Below are 24,748 nucleotides of genomic sequence, written 5' to 3'. Positions count from 1 at the left end.
TGCTTTTGCTTATTTCTCAGCATCTAGACCACTTAGAGACTTCGAATTTCACTAAATGATTTACTTAAATTTAAAGTACAACTTAACGCTGAAAAATTAAAATTCAAAAATAAAATTCTTATTTTGGTTAGGATGAAAAACAGCAAATGTCATGTAATTTTCCCATTAATTTATTAAATAAACCATTTAAGCATTAACCCATTGGTTAATGCTTTAAGTAATTCATTGTTACAAATATTCATTGCCTTACTATAGTAATATTAATGGTAATCATAATGAATATTTTGAAGGATGTCTTCTCTGGAGCAAGCATGAAATGTCTTCATTGCTCTCATCTGTGCCAATCTATATTAATATTATAAAGAAAGAGAACAGTTTTTTGTGTTTATATGTTTGAGATAATCAACGGAACAACTGCAACTATTTAAAAAATTATTTCACTCTATGAAAGGTGCATTTTTACTGAGTGACATAGGTTCAGGGGTGATTGTGTTCCGGTATTTCACCGAATTTCCGGTATTTTCTGATGTATTTCCGATATTTTTATGTCTGAAAATACCGGATTTTTTTTTTTTTTTTTGTTATGCTTTTATCTCCTTACCTCCGCAATTTTGTTAAAATTATATAATATTCATCAAATATACCTGCAATAGCCTTAAGATGGACAAATGTCAAGATAATTTTTATAACACCAGCTCAAAAGTAACTTTGTAACCCATTAAAAATTTAATCAAATGTACACACAATATTTTGACTCAGAACTATTTAATACTATGGCGAAGGTGCACTTAAGTAATAGGGGAAAAAGATCCCCCCCCCCCCGTTCTCACATTGAAACTTTCAGGTATTTTTTGATGAACTCACAAACACCCCTGCATAGGCATTTATGCACATATTTATTCATACTATTTTTTAAACCAATAGTTTGTCTTCGAAACCAGTTTTTGTTTTGTACTTATACACGTAAAAACAAACACTGATTGTACCGCCAATTGCAAAAAACAGAATGGTTGAAGGTTCTCTTTGAGCTGAATGCTGAGAGATGAAAACATGTGAGAGAAAAAAAAATCTCATTGATGTCAGCTTAGAACCGTCCGCAGAGGATAAGGTGTGTACTAGGGTGGTCCTTATTTGAGGTTATAAAATAACATTGTAGATTTTAAACAGGCCACCCCCTAGTAATCAAAACAGGGCTAAGTAAAGAGATACATTAGGATCTTTATCACGGGTAACTTGTACGTTTTGAAACATAAATTAGTTTGGGAAACCTTAAATATTTAAATGGTTAATTTAGCATTATTAAATTAGCAAACAAATAAATCCTAGAGAGGAACAAGGATTAATTTTAAGTGCCAACTGCTTTAAGTTTTTGACACTTATATAGCTTTTTTTTTCCTTTTAGTACGGAACATTTATATGAAAAAATAAGGGTGAACTTTCGTGATGGTAACATTATTCTATTTCTGAAATACATTTACACTAACAAGAATAAAATAACAGATTTTTTTTTAAAAAATACTAAGCACTTTTCATAATGCACTCGAAGGAACAAATAACTTTTCTGGGTCAGAAAGGACAGTTTAAGTATTCCTGTAGTTTTCAAAAATTCCAAGAAAATGACACCACAAACAAAGAAAAGTGCTATTTTAGTTATTTCAGACCAAACTTTCCCAATAAGGGAAATATGCATTTTTCAACATTCAAAGTTGATTGAAAGCTAGATAATGATAAGAAATTCTCTTCATGACTTGAGCTGTACTTTTCTTCGTTTGTGGTGTCATTTTCTTGGAATTTTTGAAAACTACAGGAATATTTAAATTGTCTTTTCTGACCCAGAAAAGTTACTTTGTCCTTTGAGTGCATTATGTAAAGGGCTTAATTTTTTTTAAAATTTTTGTTATTTTCAGCATAGTATTTAAAATGGATTTTTTTTTTTTTTTTTTAAGAAGAACTTGTACTATTAGTTCCATCAGTGGTGATTCTTCAAAACTTCAATTGATTGAAGTTTTATGAAGGTTTTAAAGTTATGTGTCAAAGTGCTATAAAAGCATTTGAAAACAATGTGTTCTACAAAACTTTTACAAAGTCTTTTTTTTACATATATATAATCTGACATACTTGTAGCTATAACTAGTTATAAGTTATAAAATCGTGAATAATGGTGAATTTTTCAACTATTTCTCCTGAAAAAAAATCATTAAGTTAGGCTTGATTTTAATGCAAATCGAAGCAGCTCTTATAAAATTGTATCGAAAAGCATACATCCAAAAGTGACATAAATTTGTGACATTCTTTAAATTTTTGAAGATGGAAATTTTGAAAGTTGGGTATGAGATAGGGAAAATATGTCTGTTAGTCTGTACATTGGTATCAGGTATACGAGGTATAGTAACCCGAGGTATAGTAATAGTGTAACTCGTACCTATACAATGGTATAGGTACGAGTTACACTATTTAGAGACTATTTACACAGATATTTACAATACTATTTACACAGTTTTAGTTGTTCACAGTTTTGAGGACGGAAATGGGGATGAGCCGACATTGGTCGTCCGCATCCTCGTACCTACTGACTGTTTGGGATGCTTGAGGAAGAGAGTGCGCCTCCTAGCGGCACTGGTGGCGCCACACACGTAACCAGGAGCGCCACCGATTGGAGGTTACTGAGACCTCCCAAAAAATTTCGTTATTCAGAATATTTTGCTGACAATTCAATAAATTTGGAGATTATATCGCAATATTAATTTTTTTTTAATTCATTTTTTCCCCTTCTCATTTGGTGCTCGTTAGATGCTCCAATGTAGTAAACTAGAAGGAAATTTCATTGAAGTTTGGTGTGCCTCCAAGTACTCTATCAACAATTTAAATGTTTACCTGCGAGCAATTGCAGGATTTATTTATTTATTTTCTTTTTTTGTAAGTAAAAGTTGTTATATTTCAGCAAAAACATAATAATGCTGACAATTATTATTCTATCCCTTTTTTGCTCTTATTATAAATTTAATGAAATTCATTAGTACTGTTTTGTTTTATTTTATATTTTGTTTTTAGTTTTGAATAAGCCGAATTTTTGATAGCTCAAATTTTTCGTTTTCACTACAGCTTCATTTTTTAAAAGTTTTGTTGAATTAATGATGATTTTTTTTTTAGGATATTTCTTTTGTGGACAAAACAAAATTACAGTCCTTATTGAAAAGTTTCAATGAATATCCTGAAAAACATAGGTGTGTTTCATTTTTGTTTCCTTCATGTTCATTACATTCATCAAATATTTTACAAAAAATTACCACTCTTTTGCTTCTCCCCTTGATTCTTTTAATTGATTGAGGTAATTTAGTTAAGAAATTCTTTATTTTGCTTTTGAAGGTTTTTTTTTTCCAATGTTAGGCAGAAAGACTTACAAAATTGATGCCAGCATGGTAATAAAGCAACGATTGTTGCTAGGTCATCAACAAGTGTCATCAAATGAACATTTTTGAGGAGTAATTTGCTGTCTAAAATATGTTATTGATATACTTTTCCTATTGTCCATTTATAAGAAGTGTGATCATAAATAAACCTGACTTTCATTTTTATCAAAAGGTATTTATTTATTCATCAATATATATACTGTTCCTTTTAAAGTAATCATCCTTGTGAATAATTCACCTTTACCAGAGCTTTTCCCAATCCTAGAAGCAATTCTGATTGGCACTTTTTGGTAAAGCCCATAGTTCTTACAGCAATGCTGTCTGGTATGAGTCTCCTCGGTCATTATGAATCTGTCTTTTCAGTTTTGGGAACAGGAAAAGGTTGCAAGGGGCTGAACTTAGGGAATATAGTGGTTGAGACAAAATTATGGTGATCTTGGCCAAAAAACAACACAATTAAGCAGTTTTAGAATAAGTTTCTCTGACATATGTTTCATGTCCTAAACATTCATTAAAGTTGCTTGGCTCAAGCCAAACAAAATGATGACATCAACAGCAACTTCTCTAATAGTGATTCAACAATTCCCCGACACTCTTTTCTTCATTCTTCGACATTTTTATCACTTGGTGGTGTGCTGCCGCATCCAGGAGGAGTTTTGTCATTGCAGACTTCTCAGCCGTTTTAGAAGAGCTTGTACCAGCTATAAACAACTCTGTTCAGGGAAGACTTCTTATGCCACTTACTTACCAGTGTTTTGGAGCACTTAATTCTAATTTTTTAATTTGATTCAAATTCTTTTGAAATTGTCAAACACCCAAGCACTTCTAACTTTTGCACCTGTAAAAAAACAAGGAATTCTATATTGCTGCAGCTCAAGGGCGGCATTTCAGCATTTGATTTGGGGGGTTGATTTTCTTAAATACATTTCATTTGGCTTACAGCTAGTAATCATGATGGGGGGGGGGGGGGAGATTGTATAGTTACAGAGCCCCCATAAGTGATATTTGTTGATGTGAGATTTTTTTTTTCAAAAATAATATGTATTTCTAAAGAGTATCTATGAAAGCATACTATGCATTGAATGCATTGGGGAAATTTTACTTTTTTTGTCTAATTAAAACCTGATTGTTGAACGTGTGTCATTTGACATAACTTTTGTTTTCGAGGTAGACCGTGTGAAGCCGGACAATGCAGCTAGTATGTATTTAAAAAAAGAGTAAATCGGTTCTTTCAACGAAACAACCAAAGTGCGGTGGCATCACTACAAAAGGGGGGGGGGGGGGTTCTGCCCGGGTGTCGCATGTCTGGGGAGTGAAATTTAAAGTGGAACTGCAAGTTTCTGAAAAATGAGGGCAAAATGCATTTTTAAGACTACAAATTTGAAAAATTTTTGAGGATAAACTCCCGGAACTCTCTTCTCTTTCCCATGATGTGAGGTGAATATAATACTGAGGATTAAGTTCATATACTTAGACTGAAAATTGTGTGAATTTCATGCTTACATAGAATATTAATTTTTATTTTATTTATTTGTTTTTGCAGTTGTGGGAGGGGTACCACAATTTTCCACCTTGGGTGTCACCCATGCTTGGTACACCACTGCAAAATGTAAATTGTGTTTTAATTTTTTCTTGTAAGCGGTGAAAAATATCTTTAAAATTATGTCTTACTTACCAAGCTTGATAAAGTATTGAACGAATTATTATGGGGTTCTTACAAAAAACACCTTTGAGAGACAATATATATATATACAATAATTTTACTTTGTTATTTAAATTTCATGTTTCTTTCAGGTTCTTTATTTGGGCTCAACTGTTAGAAATTCCTCACAATGAAGATGCCTTTAATGTTATACATCAAGAATCACTTAACATTCCTTTCAGCAAAGATTATTCATTTATGAATCCTGGTGTGAAGAAAACGTTTTTAAGGTAATAAGAAAGCATCTAAATATTCATTTTTAATGTGTTCCTCATTTAAATTCCTATTAAAGGATTAAATTTGATGCATGTGTAAGATATCCAATCCATGCTCCTGGAAAATCATTTAAAAATCGTGGAAAGTCATGGATTTGGACCATTATGAGGGGTAGGAATTGTCCTAAAATTTGAAATTTTGTCCTAAAATTTTGAGTTTTGTCCTAAAATTTTCATTTTGTATTCCCTTCTTACACAGAAAAATAAAATTCAACCTAAAAATGAATTTTTTTCATGATATTTTTGGATGAAATAGACTTTGTAGATCCTAAGAAATTTTCTCTGAAAAAGAAACAGAAAAACTTATGCTGTTGCTGATTTTTTTTTCTATAGAAAGGGAGGGGGGAAGGGATTCAATTAACCAAAACACATGCTGAATATAGATGTGTTTGTTTTATCTCTAAGTTTTAACTCTTGCATTCATTCCTCTTCTGCAAAAAATATATATAAATAAAATAATAAAGAAAATAAAGACATCTGTGCCACAAAATTGGCAGAAAAAAGGTTAGGAGAAAGGAATATGATCTGTTGTTTTTGATTTTTTTTCCCTTGGAAAAGAAATGAAAAATATGTGAACCAGGGAGGGGGTATTCCCTCCTTCTTTCAAATTGCAGTTCCATGGCTGAGAGCTCCCCTCCCCCTTCTCTCCATCTTCCCTCTCCTTTTCTTTCTCCCTCTCTCTCTGCCACAGAGATGGCAGCTCTATGAAAGGTATAGCTAGTTGAAATAAGGAGTTGAGTTAGAACCCAAACATAAACACTTGGTTCAAAAAATTTATTTAGATCAAAATTTAAATGATTTGTCCCTAGGTAGGAAGTAACATTTATTTGTCTAGTGCTTAAATCTTGTGTGCGGTTTGAGCATTAGTTTGTTCTCACAGTACAAAGAGTCTGTTTGCTTTGTGTTTCTGTTCAGTGAAGTTGGATTATTTCTTGCACATATATTTTTTAAGTTTTGTCACTAACTTTTTGCTTTAAAACGTAATATTAACTTGTTTTATTAAAATGCCATGGAAAACGAAACTCTCTCCTTTATGGTGGTTTGAAAGAGCAGATTTGCATCTATAAATTAGGCTGTAATTTAGAAGGATATTTTTGATGATTCTGAGATAACAAAAAGTAGCAAATTATTTAATAAAAGTTAAGTACAGAAAAATTTTGGACTTGCAGCTTACTTTAAATCTCTCCTTGTTATGGATATTTTTTCATCATCCTTTGTAATTCACTTTGATGAAACAACAAGGTACGTAAAGAAAGGCATACATTTATCCTACTAGTATGTGGTATATACTTCTACTTCGTAATGTTACTGTGTTGAAGAATAATTATTGTTGAAGATTGAATGCATTTTATTGAAGTTTTCAAAGTCGAATTTGAAACATTTTATCATCCACTACAAAAAATCAAGCTTATAAATAACATTTAAGTTAAAAAAAAAAACTTGATTTTTGCTGTCCAAAAAATGTCCTGAAATTTTCTCAAAATTGTCATAAAATTTTTGAAATCACCACTCCGACCCCTGCATTATCAAATTGGTCATAAAAAATATGATTTTAAGCAAAAAATGCTCAAAAATCATGGAAAGTGGCAAATGGTCATGGATTTTAAGTTCTAGATCATAAATACTTAACAATTGTTACGGATTAGGAGTAAAATTTATGTTGTTTACCTGTTTTTTACACTTTTATGCGTTAGCTTCAATTTTTGATGCATTTTGAAATCTGATTGCATCAGCTTTCATAAAACTTGCTCTTTTTTGTTTACTGTATTGTTTTACCGTTTGGACATTTTTTATTTCGTATTTACTTGGGGACCTGCTTTGAGTCCCACTCACATACCATGCAGCAAGATATGTCGATTTATCAAAGAGTCGTTACGTCACTATGACGTAGGTGCTATTTTTAAAAAGGGGGAGACTATTTTCTGCATTAGGTAACTATTTTGGAGATTATTTTTGTATTACAAGCTACTGAAATAACGATTTTTTGTTGCAGAACTCAGTGGCAGCCCTGTCATTGCAGAACACAAAATATTTCAAACCAGATCTATAATAAATATTGAATTTATGCTATGTTTAGAACTTTTCTTTTTCTTTCAGAATAATGTCCATGCTATCTTGCTGGCATCCTGTAATTCATGAGATGGATCATTTTCAATGTGTTGTTTTCCCATTCATAAAAGTATTGCATAAAAACACCATCATTTGCTTTGAAATTTTAATTACTTTAATTAGTAAGTGGTTTTTTTGTATATCATTAACTCTGTACTTCAGAATCTGATGGATGTAAGTACAAAAATTTCAATCTTCTGTTTATTTGTGCATTGTATGTAGAAGTCTATTTCGTATTGAACTATGCAAATGTAACTATTAATAACAAATCCTTGTCAATTTTTTACCGGGTTTAAAAGAGAGAGCTTTCCATCCTTTGCATGGGCCAGAAAAGTTTTTCCCCTCTCCTGTAAAATTACCGTAGTATGACTTACTTCCTTCTGGCTCTGAAGTACAGAACTGCTAAATTTAAACTATATATTTAATATGTGCATGAGATTTTAGTTGTCCCTCTAAAACCAGCTATGTTCATTCATCATTGTTTAAGTAAAAGAAAAATTGAAGAATTGGCTGCGAAAAAGGAGTAGCTCCATTTTCAAAGCTTTTGAAAGGTCTGCTGGAACACCAACACACTTTTTTCTTCATTATATTACAATAGCTCCCCGTGTATGCCCCTGAGTACAGTAAAACAGAAGAAGTCGTGAAATTAAAAAAAAAAATAGAATATGATGTATTTTAAGCTTGAATTTAGACCTTCTGAAAATTGACTTTTTGGAGCTACTCTTTTTTACAGTGAACGCTACTATTGTAACGTTACAATACTCTTTAAATTTTCTTTGTTTAAAACTTTGGTTCAAATTTTAATTTCATAGTTTTTAATGCAATGAAATAGCTTTTACATTTATTTTCACAATATTTTTTCATATTTTCACACAACTAATTTTGAGGTGTTATTTTCTTTATAAACGTGTAGCGCTTTTTAAATTTTTTGGTCACAGAATCGATGAGTTTTTCATCAAGAGTTTTCAGGACCAGTCATCAGTGAAAAATAGGATTTACTGATCATAGCTGGCTTAGGTGGCCCAGCAACGATATGTATAAAACCTTTCTGTTACTTTCAAATCTTTAAAGTACTTTGAAAATATGTCTTTTAAATGTTTTATAGTTGAGTGTTGTTCTAAAAGGAGTGTTTCAAATAAAACATTTTGTGCTCAATTAATTGATCCAGTTTAGTTTTGCATTACAATTGTTTACATTTCATCTTAAGTTGCTTTTCTTATTTAATTGATTGAATGTTACCATCCATTCTTTTATCCTTTGCTTGAGTAAATATTTTTAAATGCTAATCATGTAAAGTGATATTTCATGCATATCATTGCTTGAAAGCAATTTCTTTGTATGAACCATGTTATGCGCCAAGATTTAAAATGAGCCAAGAGAGCCCAACTTTCAATTCCATACTTTTATGTGTGTGTAGAAAAATGACTAAAATGCTATTCATTTAAGAAATATTGCTTCTAACTCGTATGACTTAACATTGGAATTACGGAAGGGGTCATTTTGACCCCAAGTACTTCTTTTGCTTACTACTACTCCATATTTTCATGATTTCCTTGAATTTTCCTAAATCATCGTGCTGTGTTATAATATAAAATTTTCAAGACTATTGAATCTTTTCTAAACCCTGACTAAAAGATTATACCTAAAAGTGTAGACTGGTGTCATTTTTACCCTTTTGACAAAAAAACGCAATGCAAATACATTTATTGATGCTGAAACAACAGAAGCTCAAAAATACCTCTAAGAACATAGCATTGCCATAATTTGTAACCCCTATCTTATTTTTTGGTATACAAAGATTGTCGTAATTCTAGTTTTAAGTAAACACACCTGTTCTTTTGATAAATTTACACCATCTATAATTTAATAGGCCTAAAAGGAAGTAGCATGGTATATATCAGGTTGTCCAGAAAATAATGCAAGTTCTTAACATTCATAACAATTACAAACAAGTTTATCTTTCCCAAGTAAGCGGCAGTTCAGATTTTTCATATGACTAGTACAGTGGTTGGAAGTAGCGCGCTACAAGTAGCAATGCTACTGTAGTAGCTACATTTTTCAGTAGTTTGTAGTGTAGTGCACTACTTTTAAAAAAGAGTAGTGTAGTGAGTAGTTCGCTACAAAAAAATAGTAGTTTGTAGCGATTTCTGAAAACTACTTTTTGATAAAGATTTTTTTTTTAAGAAACAATTCGGTTTAAACAAATTTGACTCGTGCAAATCTTACGCAAGTACATTAACGGATGCAATGAGAAATAAGACTTATAAAAATACGAGATGATCTCTGGCATATCATTTTGACGCCATACGTTCTATCTGTTTGACACCATTAGTTCATTTGCAATTGTAATTTTCATATTTCGCCAAAATTTGTATTGAATAGAGCTTGACTTAAAAAGAAAAGTATATATGAATTAGTGATAACCGCCAATTTAGTAACTCCTTTGTTTTTTCTGACTGTCAGGAATGTCCCGTGGATGAACGTTTTAAACTTGTAAAACACTGTAAAAACAAACTGTAAAAACATTTTACAGTTTGTTTAAAAAGCACAACACTGTAAAAACATTTATTTTCGCGAAAATAAAGATATCGATGATTTTGCGAGTTGAAAATTTCGTTAATTTTATATGAACAAACCTAAAGTTGAAAAGAAAAATATATATAATATATATATTTCGTGAAGCTTAAATTTTCAAGCTACTGTAAATGTTATAGATGAGGATGATATTGAATTGCCCTTGCCGGCTTACAATGAATACGAGAATTACAGTGTTATATAAGAGAAGAATAACGGACATTTTGGGGGGGGGGAATAAATAATAGATAATTTTTAGTAATATCCCATGTTCAAATGAGCTAATTTGTCAATCTAAACCTTTTTTTGTTCAGTCCTCTTACCATGTGTGTTTGCATTAGGGTGTCCACCAAAAATCGAAAATTGCTTTTTCAAGTCGCACACCTTTTTATATTTTCCCACTTACATCAAAACAATTATAAAAAAGTTTCATATAATTTGAACAACTGCAACCAGTGCCAAATTAAAAAAAAAAATTTTTTAGAAACTCGAAATTTCTGTTGATAAAACGTTGCCCCCCTATACCCCGCATGCACCACAAAAACATTTATTCAAATTAGAAAACATTAAGGTATCCCCTACACTTGACCTAAAATTATAACTTTCTTCAAAAAATTGTTTTTTTCGATACGTATTTTTTAAAATTTATGGTAAATTTTACGAAATTACCAAGCTGAAAAATATCAACAGTAAAGTAGGTAATTAGCGGTAAATAGAAATTTTTGCTCTCCTGCATTATTGAAGTCTTCCACATAGTACTCAAAGATATGGATTTTTTCAAGGTTAAGTTGAATTTTTCATTTTAAATGTATTGTTTTTTTGTTACTCATTTGAAAATATTGATCTAAAGATGAGCTCACTAATAATTTTTGAACTTGATTTTTTATTTAAATTCATGTGGTAAATTTTTAAAAGATAAATAGGAAAAAAATCAATTATTTGAAGAAAATTATAATTTTTAGGCCAAGTGTGGGGTATCCCATGTGGGGAGTAGGGTTTGGGGTATCCAAATTATTTTTAATTTGAATAAATATTTTTTGTGATACATATGGGGAGTAGGGTTTAGGGGCAACGTTTTATCAACAGGAATTTCGAATTTTTAAAAAGTTTTTTTTTTGGGGGGGGGGAGCTAGCATACAAGTGCTGGGTTACACTTTCAGACGCAAGTCGGCACGGGTTGCCGTTATTCAACAAATTATATGAAACATTTTTTCAAATTGCTTTGACATAACTGGAAAAATATAAGAGGGTATGACTTGAAAAATCGACTCATTTTTTGTAGGACACACTAAACCCACTTATTTTATTTTATTTCATTTTTTTTATTTTTGTTTATTTACTTATTTTTTGAAAAGTACCGAAGTAGCGACTACATTTCAAAAGTAGTTTGTATTTGCTACTTTTTTAAAAAAGTAGTTGTAGTTGTAGTTAACTACATTTGTAAGAAAGTAGCTGTAGTTGTAGTTCGCTACCAAAAAAATATAGTTTTTCCAACCACTGGACTAGTAATATCGACAAGAAATTCAAGGTCTTTTAGCCACTTTTCATCCAGGAACTCTGAGATTGGTTTCCCTTTGGATTCCATAAATTGCATAACTTCAGTCCTCAATGAAATCAGGCGGTGAAACATCTATAGTTAAAAAATGTAGGCCTGTTTTGCATCCATACAGTAAAAAAATTTTTTTATAGATAATCAAAATACCCAAGCGAAGTATCTCACAATCACAATTTTTTTTCAGCACCATACGGTGCTTTTCAAATGTTATTTAGAAAAGTTGTTTCCTGTGCATTGAAAGTCACAATATTACTATTGTTAGTTTTTGTTTTATTTCTTTTAACACTTAGGTAACTGGTGTCAAAATTGGTTTTTCTTCTGTCCATTCCCACCCTATAATATTTTTTGCATTGTTGAAAATATATTGAGTTTTCATGACCTAAAGCTGATGGTGCACTTTTCTCAAAATGATGTTTCTCCAAAGGTAATTTCTTTACTAGTATAAGTTTAGTGTTAGTAAGCTTCCTGTACAACTGTATTATTCAAATTTAGTGCTTTCATTATTGTAGTATTTTGAGTTGTACTGGTATTGATATTTGCTGATTGATTTTTTTTTCTACTGTAACTATTAAGCTTTTCACATCAGAATTATATACACAGTAGAACCTCGATTAACTGAGGTTTCTGTTAGCAGAGTCAGTAATAAAGTCGATTTAAAAAAAAAAAAGGAATTCAATAAAACAAGGAATTTCAACATGAAAATAAATATATTTTCTGAAAAATTGTGTTTATTTACATGAATCTTTCAATGTTTTAACTTGACATAGTAAAAAAATCAACTGACTTTTAAAAACTTGCTGCAAGTTATTTTCTATTTTAGTTTTCTAACTGTAAAACATTACTTTTTATTCATTTTTTTTTCATCTTTTACATTATACTGTTATACTTTACTCTTTTACATTATATCATACATATATCATCTTTTACATATATTATACAAAACATTATATTGTATTTTTAATTAATACATTTTAAAAGTTTGCTATTTTCTGACCAGATTTTCTCATAGATCTTAAAATAGAATAGATGTGCCTTCTCCCCACTTTTCTCCTCAGAGCGCGTGTCAACATCCCCCGTTGGACATCACGTGATCAAGGGACTCCCCTCACAAGAAACTGTTTCCCTTATCGAAGAGAATCACTTTGCGCCGCGATCATTTGCACAATTAAGGGAAATTAAAGCATTTAACGCATGGGTTAAATGCTTTAAGCATGGGTTAAACCCTCCTTTAAGCATGGGTTAAATTAAAGCATTTTACCCATTATTAAAGAAAAACGGAACACTCTGTCCCTCACGTAACACCTCATATTTTTCACTAAAAGTAATAATTAAAAAGGGTAACAATTCTTTTTTTTTTCATTAAGAAATCGCAAATGTATTTGTTGTACTTTTGCAAAAAATGTTCTTTGTTACCTTTTTAAGTTATTACTTTTTAATGAAATGCGGGACAAAATGACAGCTTTTTCATGGAATGGTCCATTAGATATTTTCCCATCATAACCTTTGAAGCAGGCGCACAAGCTATTTAAACTTTTTTTCAAGTGCTTTAAATACTGAGTAGAAAAAGACGTCTTCAAAAATCTTAAACAAAAATTGACCTTATAAATTTTCTTTTATTTCAATCAAATTTTTCAAATACAGATAAATAGTTTCAATGTGTGCTTTTTTCTACAACTTTTGAAGCCAGTGCAACAATTTAACATAAAACCCGATCTAAAACCATAAACCAATTAGAAATACAAATGTAAATAGTATCGAATATCAACTCAATTAAATAATATTCTAATATTCGCATGCATTTCACCAACACTATATTAGCCAAACCAATAACTTTGGTTTATTCCTAATTTTTAAGCAACTTCAGTGTTTTCTTTTTTTTTAAATACTCAGAAAATAAATTCATTTGCAATTATAAACTACATGAATTTTCATTTGACTTCCCCCCCCCCCTCCCCAATTTTTCTTTTCTTTTTTTTCGTCCACAGAATATGATAATTTTGACAATTTAAACTCGAGGATGAAGAAAACTAGTGATTTTTGTTCTTTAACAATATTAATTTTGTTACTTTCCTACTTATTGGTCTTTGTGAAGTATTTTCATTGTTTGAATTGACTGCGCGATACATTCTAATGCTTAAATATTTAGTAACGATTAATTTTATAAACTTTTTAACGAGAAAATCTGCTGCTTCTGTTTCCAACATATGCTTATTTAAACTTAGAAAAACGGAATTCGAAATTTTTCGCATAACTCTTGTGGTCTCATGAGTAACATTATATTTTTGTGTTTTACTCCCAAAACTTTCACATTCTCGCTCAGTTGTTCTTCACAAATGTACATATTTCAATGGCTGCAATCTTGCAATAAGTTATCATACTTGAATGTGTCCCAAAATTCTTAAATTTTATTAGGTCTATTTTTTGATTTATTGTAGTTAAGACTACGTTGCAGTCGTCGCAGTTCACAACAGAGTGCACTTGCCGGACAAAAAAAAAAAAAAATCCAGCGAAGCCTGACAGGGACGTAACTAGAGGGGGGCAGACGGGGCTCGTGCCCCGGGCGCCAGATTTTGAGAGCGCTAAACTGAATAAATAAATGCTTAAATTTATTTTTTTAAAAAAGAACGAGCTAATAGAAACCACCCCGCTCCCCCCCCCCCCAAAAAAAAAAGATACGCTGTGCAGGCGCTGTCAGAAAGTTTGCATGGTTTAATGTGGATAAAGAGTGGGAAGAATGGACAGAGAGAGAGAGTAGGATGGTGCAGTAAATAGCATGAATGTGTTTTCTCAGAGTAGAGAGAGTTTTCTCTTCCAGTACTTGTTATATCTTATCTAAGCATTTTCCTCTCGGAGAAGGAATATGGGAGCTAAGCTGAGGGAAGTACACACTAATACAAAACAGCAGAAATGCTCAAATGTCCTTTTCCTACAATTAAACGTCATAATGCTGTCAACATGATGTCTTCCTCTCAGCTTTTACAATGACGGGAACTTGTCTACCCCACCCCAAGGGCCTAAGGGAAAATCGTTACACTGTTCCCTTGGCCGTAGCCCATGGCTTAGGAGTTCGAGCCACTATCTTTATCCAACAGAACCATTCTCTAAAAAGTATCGTCTTGAGGTCGTACCACGAACTTTTTTTCTGCTTTTTACTCCGTTCTCGGGATACTTTTTGCTCATCTTGTATAGCTCATCTTTTATATCCTTTATAAAAATTAGCTCTTGTAATAATTAATATTTAACTGTACAGATTGCAAAAATTTAAAATGTGTTGCACATAAAATTATTAAGATAGAGTTTAAAGAAGATAATCTGTCCTTTTGAACTACAGTAAGATGTCAGCTTAAAGTCAGGATAAGCCAAGTATAGTAATATTCAATTAACTTCAAGTAAGAAACAAAAACAAATAACCTACTAAATTTTTTATTGTATTTAAAATTATTTCACGCATTATTGCGATATCTTGCTTTTTGTAGTTGAATATTGTTATTTTTCTTGCGAATTTCTTGATAGTAGTATATTAAAGTACTGAAAAATAAATAATTGAAAATCTTTGTTTTATTGAAGTTATAATTTTTAATTTATTTTTTTAAAGCAATATTGCAACAAGTTGTGAATTACTCTTTTGTGGAAATACAAAAATATTTTTCCTTGAATAACTTCGTATGTAAAATAATAAATAAAATTACTTAATAATTTTTACCCCCTATCGCTATTTTTAAAAAAACAATACATTGATAAAGCTATATAAAAGCTTATAATTATGTAAAAGTCGCAATTATAAGGCTTATGGCATAATAGGCAGCGGACTCCTTTATCACTGCTTAGTTCAAACATGATTTTCAGTGGTGAAACGGTTCAAAAATGACACCAAATGGAATGTTATTTATCTATTTGTTCTACTGGTTAAAGAGTACTCCATCACAGTGTATCGAAAAGTTAGATTACAAGACATGTATAAATTCAAATGCATTTTGTGTAAAATTCGTTCTTTCCCTCATATGAGGCAGTGGGAAGCAAAGGGATGTAAGAGGACATTTTCAAGTTTTGAGTAAAACGCATATAGCCTAGGTAGGCTTTCATTGATTTTTTTTCTAAATCATGCTGTACAGCAGCACCTACAGGGCTACTAGTACTATCTCTTGCCCCAAGACAGAGGAGGGGTTCACCTACTAAGTGTACTGGTTATCTCCAAATTTTTAATTTTGCATCCCTTTGCTTTTCACTGCCTCAAATGTAACCGTCTCTTCCGTGATTCTGCTCCATTTGCGTTGAAATTTGATACTTAGAATTAAATTTAAGATTTATTTAAGATCTTAAATTTAGGTTTAAGTTCCTGTTTATTGTATATAGTTTACCATGTGGTGCGTTTAGCCCAATATGATATTCTGTCGTGCATATACTGGAGCTTAAACACCCTCTTTGTTTGAAAAATTTCGGTATAACTTTGATATACACCCCCAAAAATTACACGCCAAATCTGGCATTTCCTACAGACTTTTTAGGGTTGCTGTTTCTTATTTTGGTGTTGCCAATTTAGGTTTTTTTCAGCTTTTAGGTTTTTGCTGTTGCCAAATTTAGTATTTTCTTGTATTTTGTACCATTTTTTGAGTTTTTTAAAAAGTTTTGTGGCAACATTTTTTGTGGCAACAAAGTTTTGTGTCAACAAAAACAAAAAAAGTCGCCAAATTTCCGATTGGGGGGGTATATCAAAGTAGTTCCAAAATTTCCAGCATAACAGAGTTGCAGCTTCGTCGTTTTAAAAAAAAAAAACATCAAATATATATACAACAGTAACATATTTATTAAAAACAACTGCAGCGTAAATAAAAGGCAGCATACTAGCAATTCAGAATCTCAATCCAAACAAAACACAGAAATGCCTCTTCTTATATAATGAAACTAATTTGCATACATGAAGCAATAATGTTCTTCTTGAAGATTTTAAACAATGCCCGAAAGTAATATATACCAACCCTTATTTTAGTTTGTAGTTTAATTTTTTGGTCTTTGGTAGTATGTGACCATACTTAATGAATCCTCCACGGCTGATAAGCTCTTGATTCAACATTTCAACTTTTTCTCTCAATTGCTGCTTGTATTTTTCTTTTTCTCATCATTATTATTCTTAAAAATAATTTTAAACTTGTAATTTGGCTTGTATATTTTATATATTTACTTGGCGTTTTAGTTTTGCTGCGTTGCGCATTTGGCTTTAGGTTTGGTCTTTTGTTTTGGTCTGGTGTTGACGTTATGAAGTTTCTCGGGGATTTTTTTTTTGCTTTATTTGTTTTGTATGGGGGGGGGAGCGCGGAAACGAGGTCTTGCCCCTGTTCGAAAATGACCTAGTTACGTCCCTGAAGCCTGAAACATCATTAATATACTGCGTCATGTTAATTGAGATGATTTCTAAATTTTCCAAATCGTCGTCAAAGGAATCGGAAGAAAAGGCTTTCTTTCAAAGCATTTTTGTTATGCTTCAAATTTAATCTTAGCATTTGAAGGTTGTCAAAATCAGCGCAATTTGAAGAACTGGACTCTTTAATTTCCGTATGAATGAATAATCTTCTTTTCGCACTTCGAAATTATCCGACGCTTATTGTTGAATCCCCCTTCACAACCTGATCGCACTGAAAAAAGTTTCAAGGTGATCCTGAGTAAGCTTATAAGTCATTACGCAGTTTAGAACTGGAATTCGGGCACCTACATACTTTTCATATGTTCCCAGCACACTTTTCATAGAAATTAGGAAACCTAAAAATCCAGTTTTTCCCGGACATACTATAACTAATTTTCCATCGCTTGTTTTTAGTGATTTAATATAATGCTCGGTATCTATAGTAAATTGCTTAAAATATTCTTAATTTCGACTCTGCATAGGGACTTTTTTTGCCTTTAGCAAAAAGAAAGATTTCTGTTACTCACTATGTCTTTATTTTTTAATAAAATTCATCAAACCCTCTTTCGCTAGAAAATCTCAGATTCACACATATAGAGATTAGAGACCAATAGAGATTTCTCACATAAGTATAATGAAAATCTTCAGACAATCCTAGACTTTTAACGACGCTTCACATTGTTATATCACTGCTGCCCGAGAAGAGGGAGACACGATGTCCCTTGATCACGTGATTCTCGGAAGAATCATGATGACCCCACTTTCTCCGGGCGAAATACGCTGCGCTGTAGGAGGAAAGGCCCATCTATCCCTTTTAAAGATCTATGGATTTTCTACAAAGTTTCTATCAGCCGAGATTTACGAGGCATAGGAATCCCAATTAGCTTGGATAATTGAGGTTCTACTGTATATATATGCAGTAAAACCCCGCCTAACAGACACCCTCAAGTGCAAACATCGCTCTTATGCGGACATTTTTTAATTCCCCGATTCCAATGCAAATAACATTATTAAACCCCTGTCCTGCAGACACTCCTCTACTGTGGAAAAAAAATTTGGTCCGTTAGTGCCCATGTTGGAGGGGTTTTACTGTCTATATATGAGGCTTCTTCCCTTACAAACTAAATAGTTCATTGTTTCTCTTTATGCTTAAATTGGTCTACCTATAGCCCCTAAAAACTTGCTAGTATATATACAGTCGACGCTCGATATAACGACCATCTCCGTCCCAGAGAAAAAGGTCTTTATAACGAGTGGTCGTTATAAGAGGTATAAATTTAAAAAATGTACACCGTCATAATGCATGTCCAAGTAAATGTCCAAATGTTTTTTATCATAGGAATTTTTAGAAAAGTAGTGTGCAAAATATTATGACAGAATATTAAACAAGTTTTAAAAGTAGAAAATATAGTTAGGAAAATGTTACACACTTTCAGATCTACTACTACTACTACTACCACAACAATTTCTCAAGATAAAACCAGAAACAGAGGTCTGCCTTTTTAGCAGACGTGATTTTTGCAAAACATTATTTTCTGTTTTAGATATAGATGATAAATTGTGTTTCTCTTGCTTTCCAAAGAAACATTTAAAAGTCCCTCGAGAACCCCAATTATTTAAAAATACTAGATTCAAACACCAAACTACCAATACATCTGTCAACTCCCTTTTCTTAGGAATCTGGAATTTTCTCGATTTTTTCTCCCATTATTTTTTCTGTGCTAGCTGTGGTGAATGGTAATCTCCCCCCCCCCCACCCCCTCTTAAAGTTGGATTTGACATTGAAAACTTTAGGCAGATGTCCGTAAACAATAATCAATGTCATTTTAAGCTACAAATTTGTTTTATTGGAAAGAACACGAGAAATAGCGTCCGCTGATTCGGTCGCTGTATTGGATTAGACGATACAGAACGGTCGTTATAACGAAAGCAAATTAACATAGAGTTTATAGGAACAAAGCTGGGCTTTCTACCACTGGTCGTTATAATGGGACGGTCTTTATAATGTGTGGTCGTTATAATGAGCGTCGACTGTAGTAGCATTCCTAGCACAAGTGCCACCCCAGGTGGTCATTTGAGGTCTCCCTCTGCCCCCCCCCCAAAAAAAACACCTTTTTTTTCATCTTCTATGTAAACATGAAGTTCATTCAATTTTCAGATTTATTTTATTTATTTATTTTTTTGTTTATGAGGCAGAGCAAAAGTTTGCATCAAAAAACAAATTTAAATTATGGCCACATTTTAAGTAAAATTTGCGCTAAATGATTGTGAACTGAGTACAACTCCTAGATAACTACAAGTTTGGTAAAGCAGAATGCTGTAAAATTGTTGTCAGAAAAAGAAATAAATATCTGTAAATAAATAAAATTTAGAAGTAATAGTTAAATAATGTGTAAATCAAGTCCTCACATTCTCTAAAACTGGTGAAAAAATAATTTGTTGTGTTTTACTCGAAGTATTGCGAGAAAAAACTGAAATTGTTACCTTTCGCAGTGTTCTCCCCATGATATGTAGTTGCCTTCCCTGAAATATTGTGCTCCATTTTCTTTGAAATTTGATAGATTAACTATAATTTAAGATATATTTAGAGGAACATTACCAAATTGAAATACAATCAACTCTCAATAACTCGAAGTTTCAAGGTACCGGCCAAAACGCTCGAGTTATTGGTTCAAGCTATGGGAAGTTTCCACAACAGTCTCATGAGTTTGGGACCCAACAAAAACTTGATAAAGGAATATTCGGGTATAAGCTTCAAGTAATCGAGATTTGACTGTATTTGTATTTTACTTAAACTCTGAAATCCATTTTGGGTGTTACACCTGACCAGGGCAAACCATTCCTTACGCCCCTGATAATAACACTACTGATTAAAGGTCTTTTATCACTTATTTTGTTCCAAAAAATTAATTTTCTTACCAAGTTTCATATGCCGTTTAACTTCAAAAAAGGCTAACTTCTGTTTGAAAATAAAATATTTACAGTTTTTTTTTTTTTTTTGCCATTAAATTTCTGAAGGTTTTGTGACTGAAAGCTGGCACTCTTGGCTAAAGCTCCTACCTAATGTTTAGTTTACGATTTGTTCATTCTTACATGCTGCAAGACTGAATTGTTAGTGTCAGTTACAATCTATCCGTTAAAAAAATTCTGTAGTTAAATGAATTAGGCACAGAATTTTCCTCTTTTTCTTCAGAATCTTTTGAATATTTTTCTGAAATTTAAATGGAATTAGTGTTTAGTACAAAATGGTCAAAAACTCAACCTTGCATGATTGGACAAGCATGAGTCGCAAAGCAGATAACTTGCTCATGAAAATTTTGGAGTTTACTGTATAAATAATAACTAGCTCTCTGTAATTATATATTTAATTGTACTTCCAAATTCTCTTTTCCTATTTAGATATATGCCTGGTCACTTCTGCAGACTTCATTTTCTGAGGTCTTCAATAAAGCACAGTGGCTAATATTTTGGGATCATGTATTTTCCAATGGTTTAGCATTTCTTCTGTATGCTGTCGTGGCTTATAATTTACTTATGAAAGATGTGTTGATGCAGTGTAGTCGCTTAAAAGAGTTTAAGGTTAGTAAGTCTTTTACAAAAATATTCTGTTGTATTTTTAAAAATATATTGTGTTAAAGATTAGGCATGTGTCAAAATGTATCACTTCATCATCAGTTTGTAATGCTTAATTTCAGTCATGTTAGTGTTTTTTTTTTTTAAATTAGTTTTTTGTGTTTGCTCAGCTTAGAAACTAGTAGAAACAGAAGATGAATTCATTGTGCCAAAAAATTCTATTTGCTGTTCAAGTAAAAAAAGAAAGCCTTTACACTGAGTAACATAATAACAGACGAAATTTATGACTTAAATGTAAATTGTTGTTAACCTTGAACAGTTTAGTACATACACACAATGTTATCAGCATTGCTTAATACAGTATTGAAATGAAGCAAACAAGTTTTCAGTTCAGCATATCTGACAGAGTTTGAATTATATGATGTTTTAATTGTGTTGAAAGTATTAGGTAATGTATTGCTTGATGCAAAGTCTGTAAATTAGCTTTTTTAAACAAAAATCTGATGATCAAGCTTTATGTTAATAAACCAATTACATCTGACTCATCAAAAGACCAAAACAGGGTCTATCAGATTGATCAATCATTGCTAACAAAAACCAATTTTTCTTAATTTTTAAAAACAGTTATAGTAAGAAATTATACACTATAATTGGTACAGTAAATTTCCTTAAAAATATTCATTTAATCACACATTTCCACAAGATTGGCTTCTCCTCCAGACATTTTCCTCAGAAAGAACCCAAACCCAATGCGTTACCAACCCGACATTTAATAATCCAATGATGGTTTAAGTGTGCCAAACCCGATGTTTAGTAAATCATTCTCATTTCTTCTTCATTCCCAGCAAAACTATTATGCAGCCTACAAACAAGATCAGTATACATTTTTGAGAAAAATGTATTTATAATGTTAAACATCTATTTGCTTTTATTATATTAGTACAAAGAATTTTTGCCGACAAGACATTACACTAAAAAATTAAAACATTAAATCTACTTTAGTACGCTTCCTTGTATGAGGCAAAAGGATCGTTTACTCATCGATATATTTTGTAGCAGAATAATCCAACAATAATAAGATAAATTGTAAATAACTATAGTAATAACTTACTTGTAACTTCTGAGTGAAAATAAAAGATAATATTGCAGTTATTTACCCAGAGGAGTACTTTAAAACGCATCAATGAGTGTGTCTGCACACTTGACATGGCATGTTTTTTCTCCGATGACCCCCCCCCCCTCGTCTCCTTAGCTCGACTTGTCCTGGCTTTTGTCATTCGGTATGTATTTGTCTAATTGTACTGTTGTTACGTAATCCGATAACCTGATGACGATGCCTTAGGTCTGACCGGTAATCACTACTACATTCGGCAGGGACGGGGATGGTACTCTTTTAGTTCTAAGTGGACACCTTGATATGTCAAACCAGCCCATCGACAAACAGCAATTTCAAGGATGAAAACACGCCATTTCCCCCGTAGCAACAGATAGCTATCCCTTATTTTGTCACCATCTGGATGATGTTAAAGGGGACTTAAGGACTCTGGTAAATTGCGGGTGGCAAGGTGGGTGACCTCAAGATTAATTTTTTGTTTCCCTTTTTTTTATGCTGATACTTCTACTTTTTTGTACTAATTTTTTTTCGAGTTCATATCCGAGAATTTTTTTTATCATTTATGATAAATGCCAAAGCAAACGGATTTCCCGACGAAATACTAAATTTTCCCCGATGGGGGGGATGGGGTGGGCAAGACGTTTCCGATGGGGAGACAATTGCCCTGCCCCTACCTTGGAGCCACGTCTGGTTTGGTAAAAGAGTTTTTTTGAAAATCTTTCCTTTTTTTTTTTTTTTGATGTCCTGGTGCACATTTTAATATTACTAGTTATAAAATTACTATTTTATGATTTTGACAGTTGATGGCTAATAAGACACTTGTACAGAATAACTTTTATAAAGGTTAAATTTTTTAATTATTAGCTTTGAATTGCTTTGTATTCAATAATTACAAAGTAATTTTACTCTAAATTATGATGAAATTTGTTATTTGATGCCTTCTATAATTTTCAGGTGCTCATAAGCATTTCAAACCCATGTGTTATGTTTTTGCTTAAACTGGATAAAAAAAATTATAAATGATATTTTAAGTAATTCACTGTATTCACATATAGAAATTTGAGTAAAAAAACTAATTTTTATACCTTTGTTCTTTTTTTACAGAAATGTTATTGCATGCATTCCATTTCTGCTTTGGCTGTTGTCAATAAAACATATGAATTGCAAGAAAGTACTCCCACAAATATTGTCTCTGACAAAGTAATTGGGTCATTTGTACCAATTCCCAAAGGAGCTTATCCATCTTTTATCCAGATGTCTCAAATGAATATAAACTTGGAAGTATGTTTATATTTTTTTTCAAACTCTTTAATATATGAAATACAGATCAGGTCATGCATGTTTGAATGACTTCCCAGTCAAATCCCACTTTTGTGAAGTTTGTAGTCTGTTACAGAGAAAATTTCATTTTGGCAAAAACTTAGGTAATTTCCATCTTAAGTTACATAAGAACAATGTGCAAGCTTGTAATATTAATATAACCACATTTCATTACAAAGAAATGATTTTGGTGGCCCTTTGGATTTCATTAAAATGGTATTTGACTGTATTGGGACACAGCCATATTTGAAGGCAATACATAAGATTACTATGTTACAATCAGACAGCTGTTTGAAATGCATTTTTAGAGCAGTGGCTCAGTATTTTATTCTCTGCACCATTAAAGTCTTCTAAAATCCTGGTGCTACCATGCTGATAAGTAATTCATATTAAACCAAACATGAATGCTTTTACCTACGGATTAACTTAAAGTGGCATGTTTTCAAACAACATGTAAAATATTTTGAAAAACAAAATTTGCTGAATACTTTAAAAGAGGAAATTATTCAACAACAAAATAGGAAATTAAAAGCTCAAAAAGTTGTTTTGAGGCATGTGGACCTGAAAATAATCACTCGCCACTTGGCAACTAAAGGTTTTACTTTGGCTACTAAATACTCAACTAGAGTTTTCAATCCTGTGCCAAATTCAGTCCCATGAGATTTCGGGATTGTAAAGTGTCAATCCCACAGGATTGACTATATTCTACAAAAAATTAAATTTTTATGACAAAGAGAAAAAGTTGTGCATTTTAGGATGGACTGCTTTTATTACTTGAATTAGTAGTCCTCTTGAATTCCATACAACAATTGTAAAGCACTGCAAAATCAGATCCTATTAAGCAATTATTGTTTGGTAAGTAATAGTGTGCCCCTCGTATGGTATGGTAAAGGATTTTTACTCTAAAAATAATGAGCTTGATGAAAAAACGTGCTGGGGTTTCACTGCAGTTGGTTTTACTAAAATTAAGAAATTGCGGACAGTGAGAAAAAGATCCGCATTAACTTCATCACCTTCGGAAATAGATTTTTCTTTTCTTATGCTGGGTTTTTGCTCAAGAACTGCAAATTTCGGACAAAAACGATGACTAATGCATATGTGTTTTGCTGTATCAAGGGCGGATACAAGGGGGGGGCGATCCCCTTGAGCCAAGAGATGAATAACCGGGCACCTATCGAAATTAACCAAAAAAAAAACAACTAAAGAATATTCGCGAAACAAAATCTTCTTCAGAGGCAAAAGAACATTCTTTCTTGCCTTTATAGGAATAAGAATTTATAACATTTTTTTCTTCTTTGTTGGGATTGAATTTTGGCTTGAAAATATGATGAAACAGAAATCTTAAGATCTTTTAACCGAGAAAGAAAAAGTTTAACAGGCTAAAATGCAAATCATAAAGGGGAAAGGGGGAAACATAAACCTTCGCAATCAGAAATTCAGAGCGCCGCCGATTTTTTGATGACGCCAGTCATTCTGTATAGCGTCACTCTAGGAAACCGCGGGAAATGTTTAGTCATTGTCTCTCTTGAATACATCTAACTTCCAAAGACTATGTCCAAAAGAAAACAAAGCAATTTATTTGGATTTTTCAAGAAAGGAGACCAAGAAAAAACCCATGAAACTAGTGAGCTACCAGATGTTGTTCGACAAGGTACGTTTATGTATTTTGTATTTTCTTTTCGTTTTTTCTTTTTCTGATTCGACAAGTTTTGGTCTGT

General features: G+C 32.0%; 1 protein-coding gene across 2 annotated transcripts in view; it reads left to right on the top strand.

Annotated features, from left to right (window-relative positions):
• LOC129220430 (TBC1 domain family member 31-like) overlaps nucleotides 1-24,748 on the top strand; it is a 96,760-nt gene that overhangs the window by 47,863 nt on the left and 24,149 nt on the right. For both annotated transcript variants that reach the window (XM_054854853.1, XM_054854852.1), the window contains exons 9-14: nucleotides 3,151-3,224; nucleotides 5,205-5,342; nucleotides 7,485-7,618; nucleotides 11,916-12,049; nucleotides 20,423-20,602; nucleotides 22,815-22,991. In XM_054854853.1, the coding sequence (XP_054710828.1) occupies nucleotides 3,151-3,224; nucleotides 5,205-5,342; nucleotides 7,485-7,618; nucleotides 11,916-12,049; nucleotides 20,423-20,602; nucleotides 22,815-22,991 (837 nt within the window). The remainder of the gene's footprint in view (nucleotides 1-3,150; nucleotides 3,225-5,204; nucleotides 5,343-7,484; nucleotides 7,619-11,915; nucleotides 12,050-20,422; nucleotides 20,603-22,814; nucleotides 22,992-24,748) is intronic.

Source organism: Uloborus diversus, chromosome 4, assembly GCF_026930045.1.
Source record: "Uloborus diversus isolate 005 chromosome 4, Udiv.v.3.1, whole genome shotgun sequence".
NCBI classification, from domain to species: domain Eukaryota; kingdom Metazoa; phylum Arthropoda; class Arachnida; order Araneae; family Uloboridae; genus Uloborus; species Uloborus diversus.
Note: the sequence above shows the minus strand (reverse complement) of the source record. Positions and strands in the feature narration are given on the sequence as shown.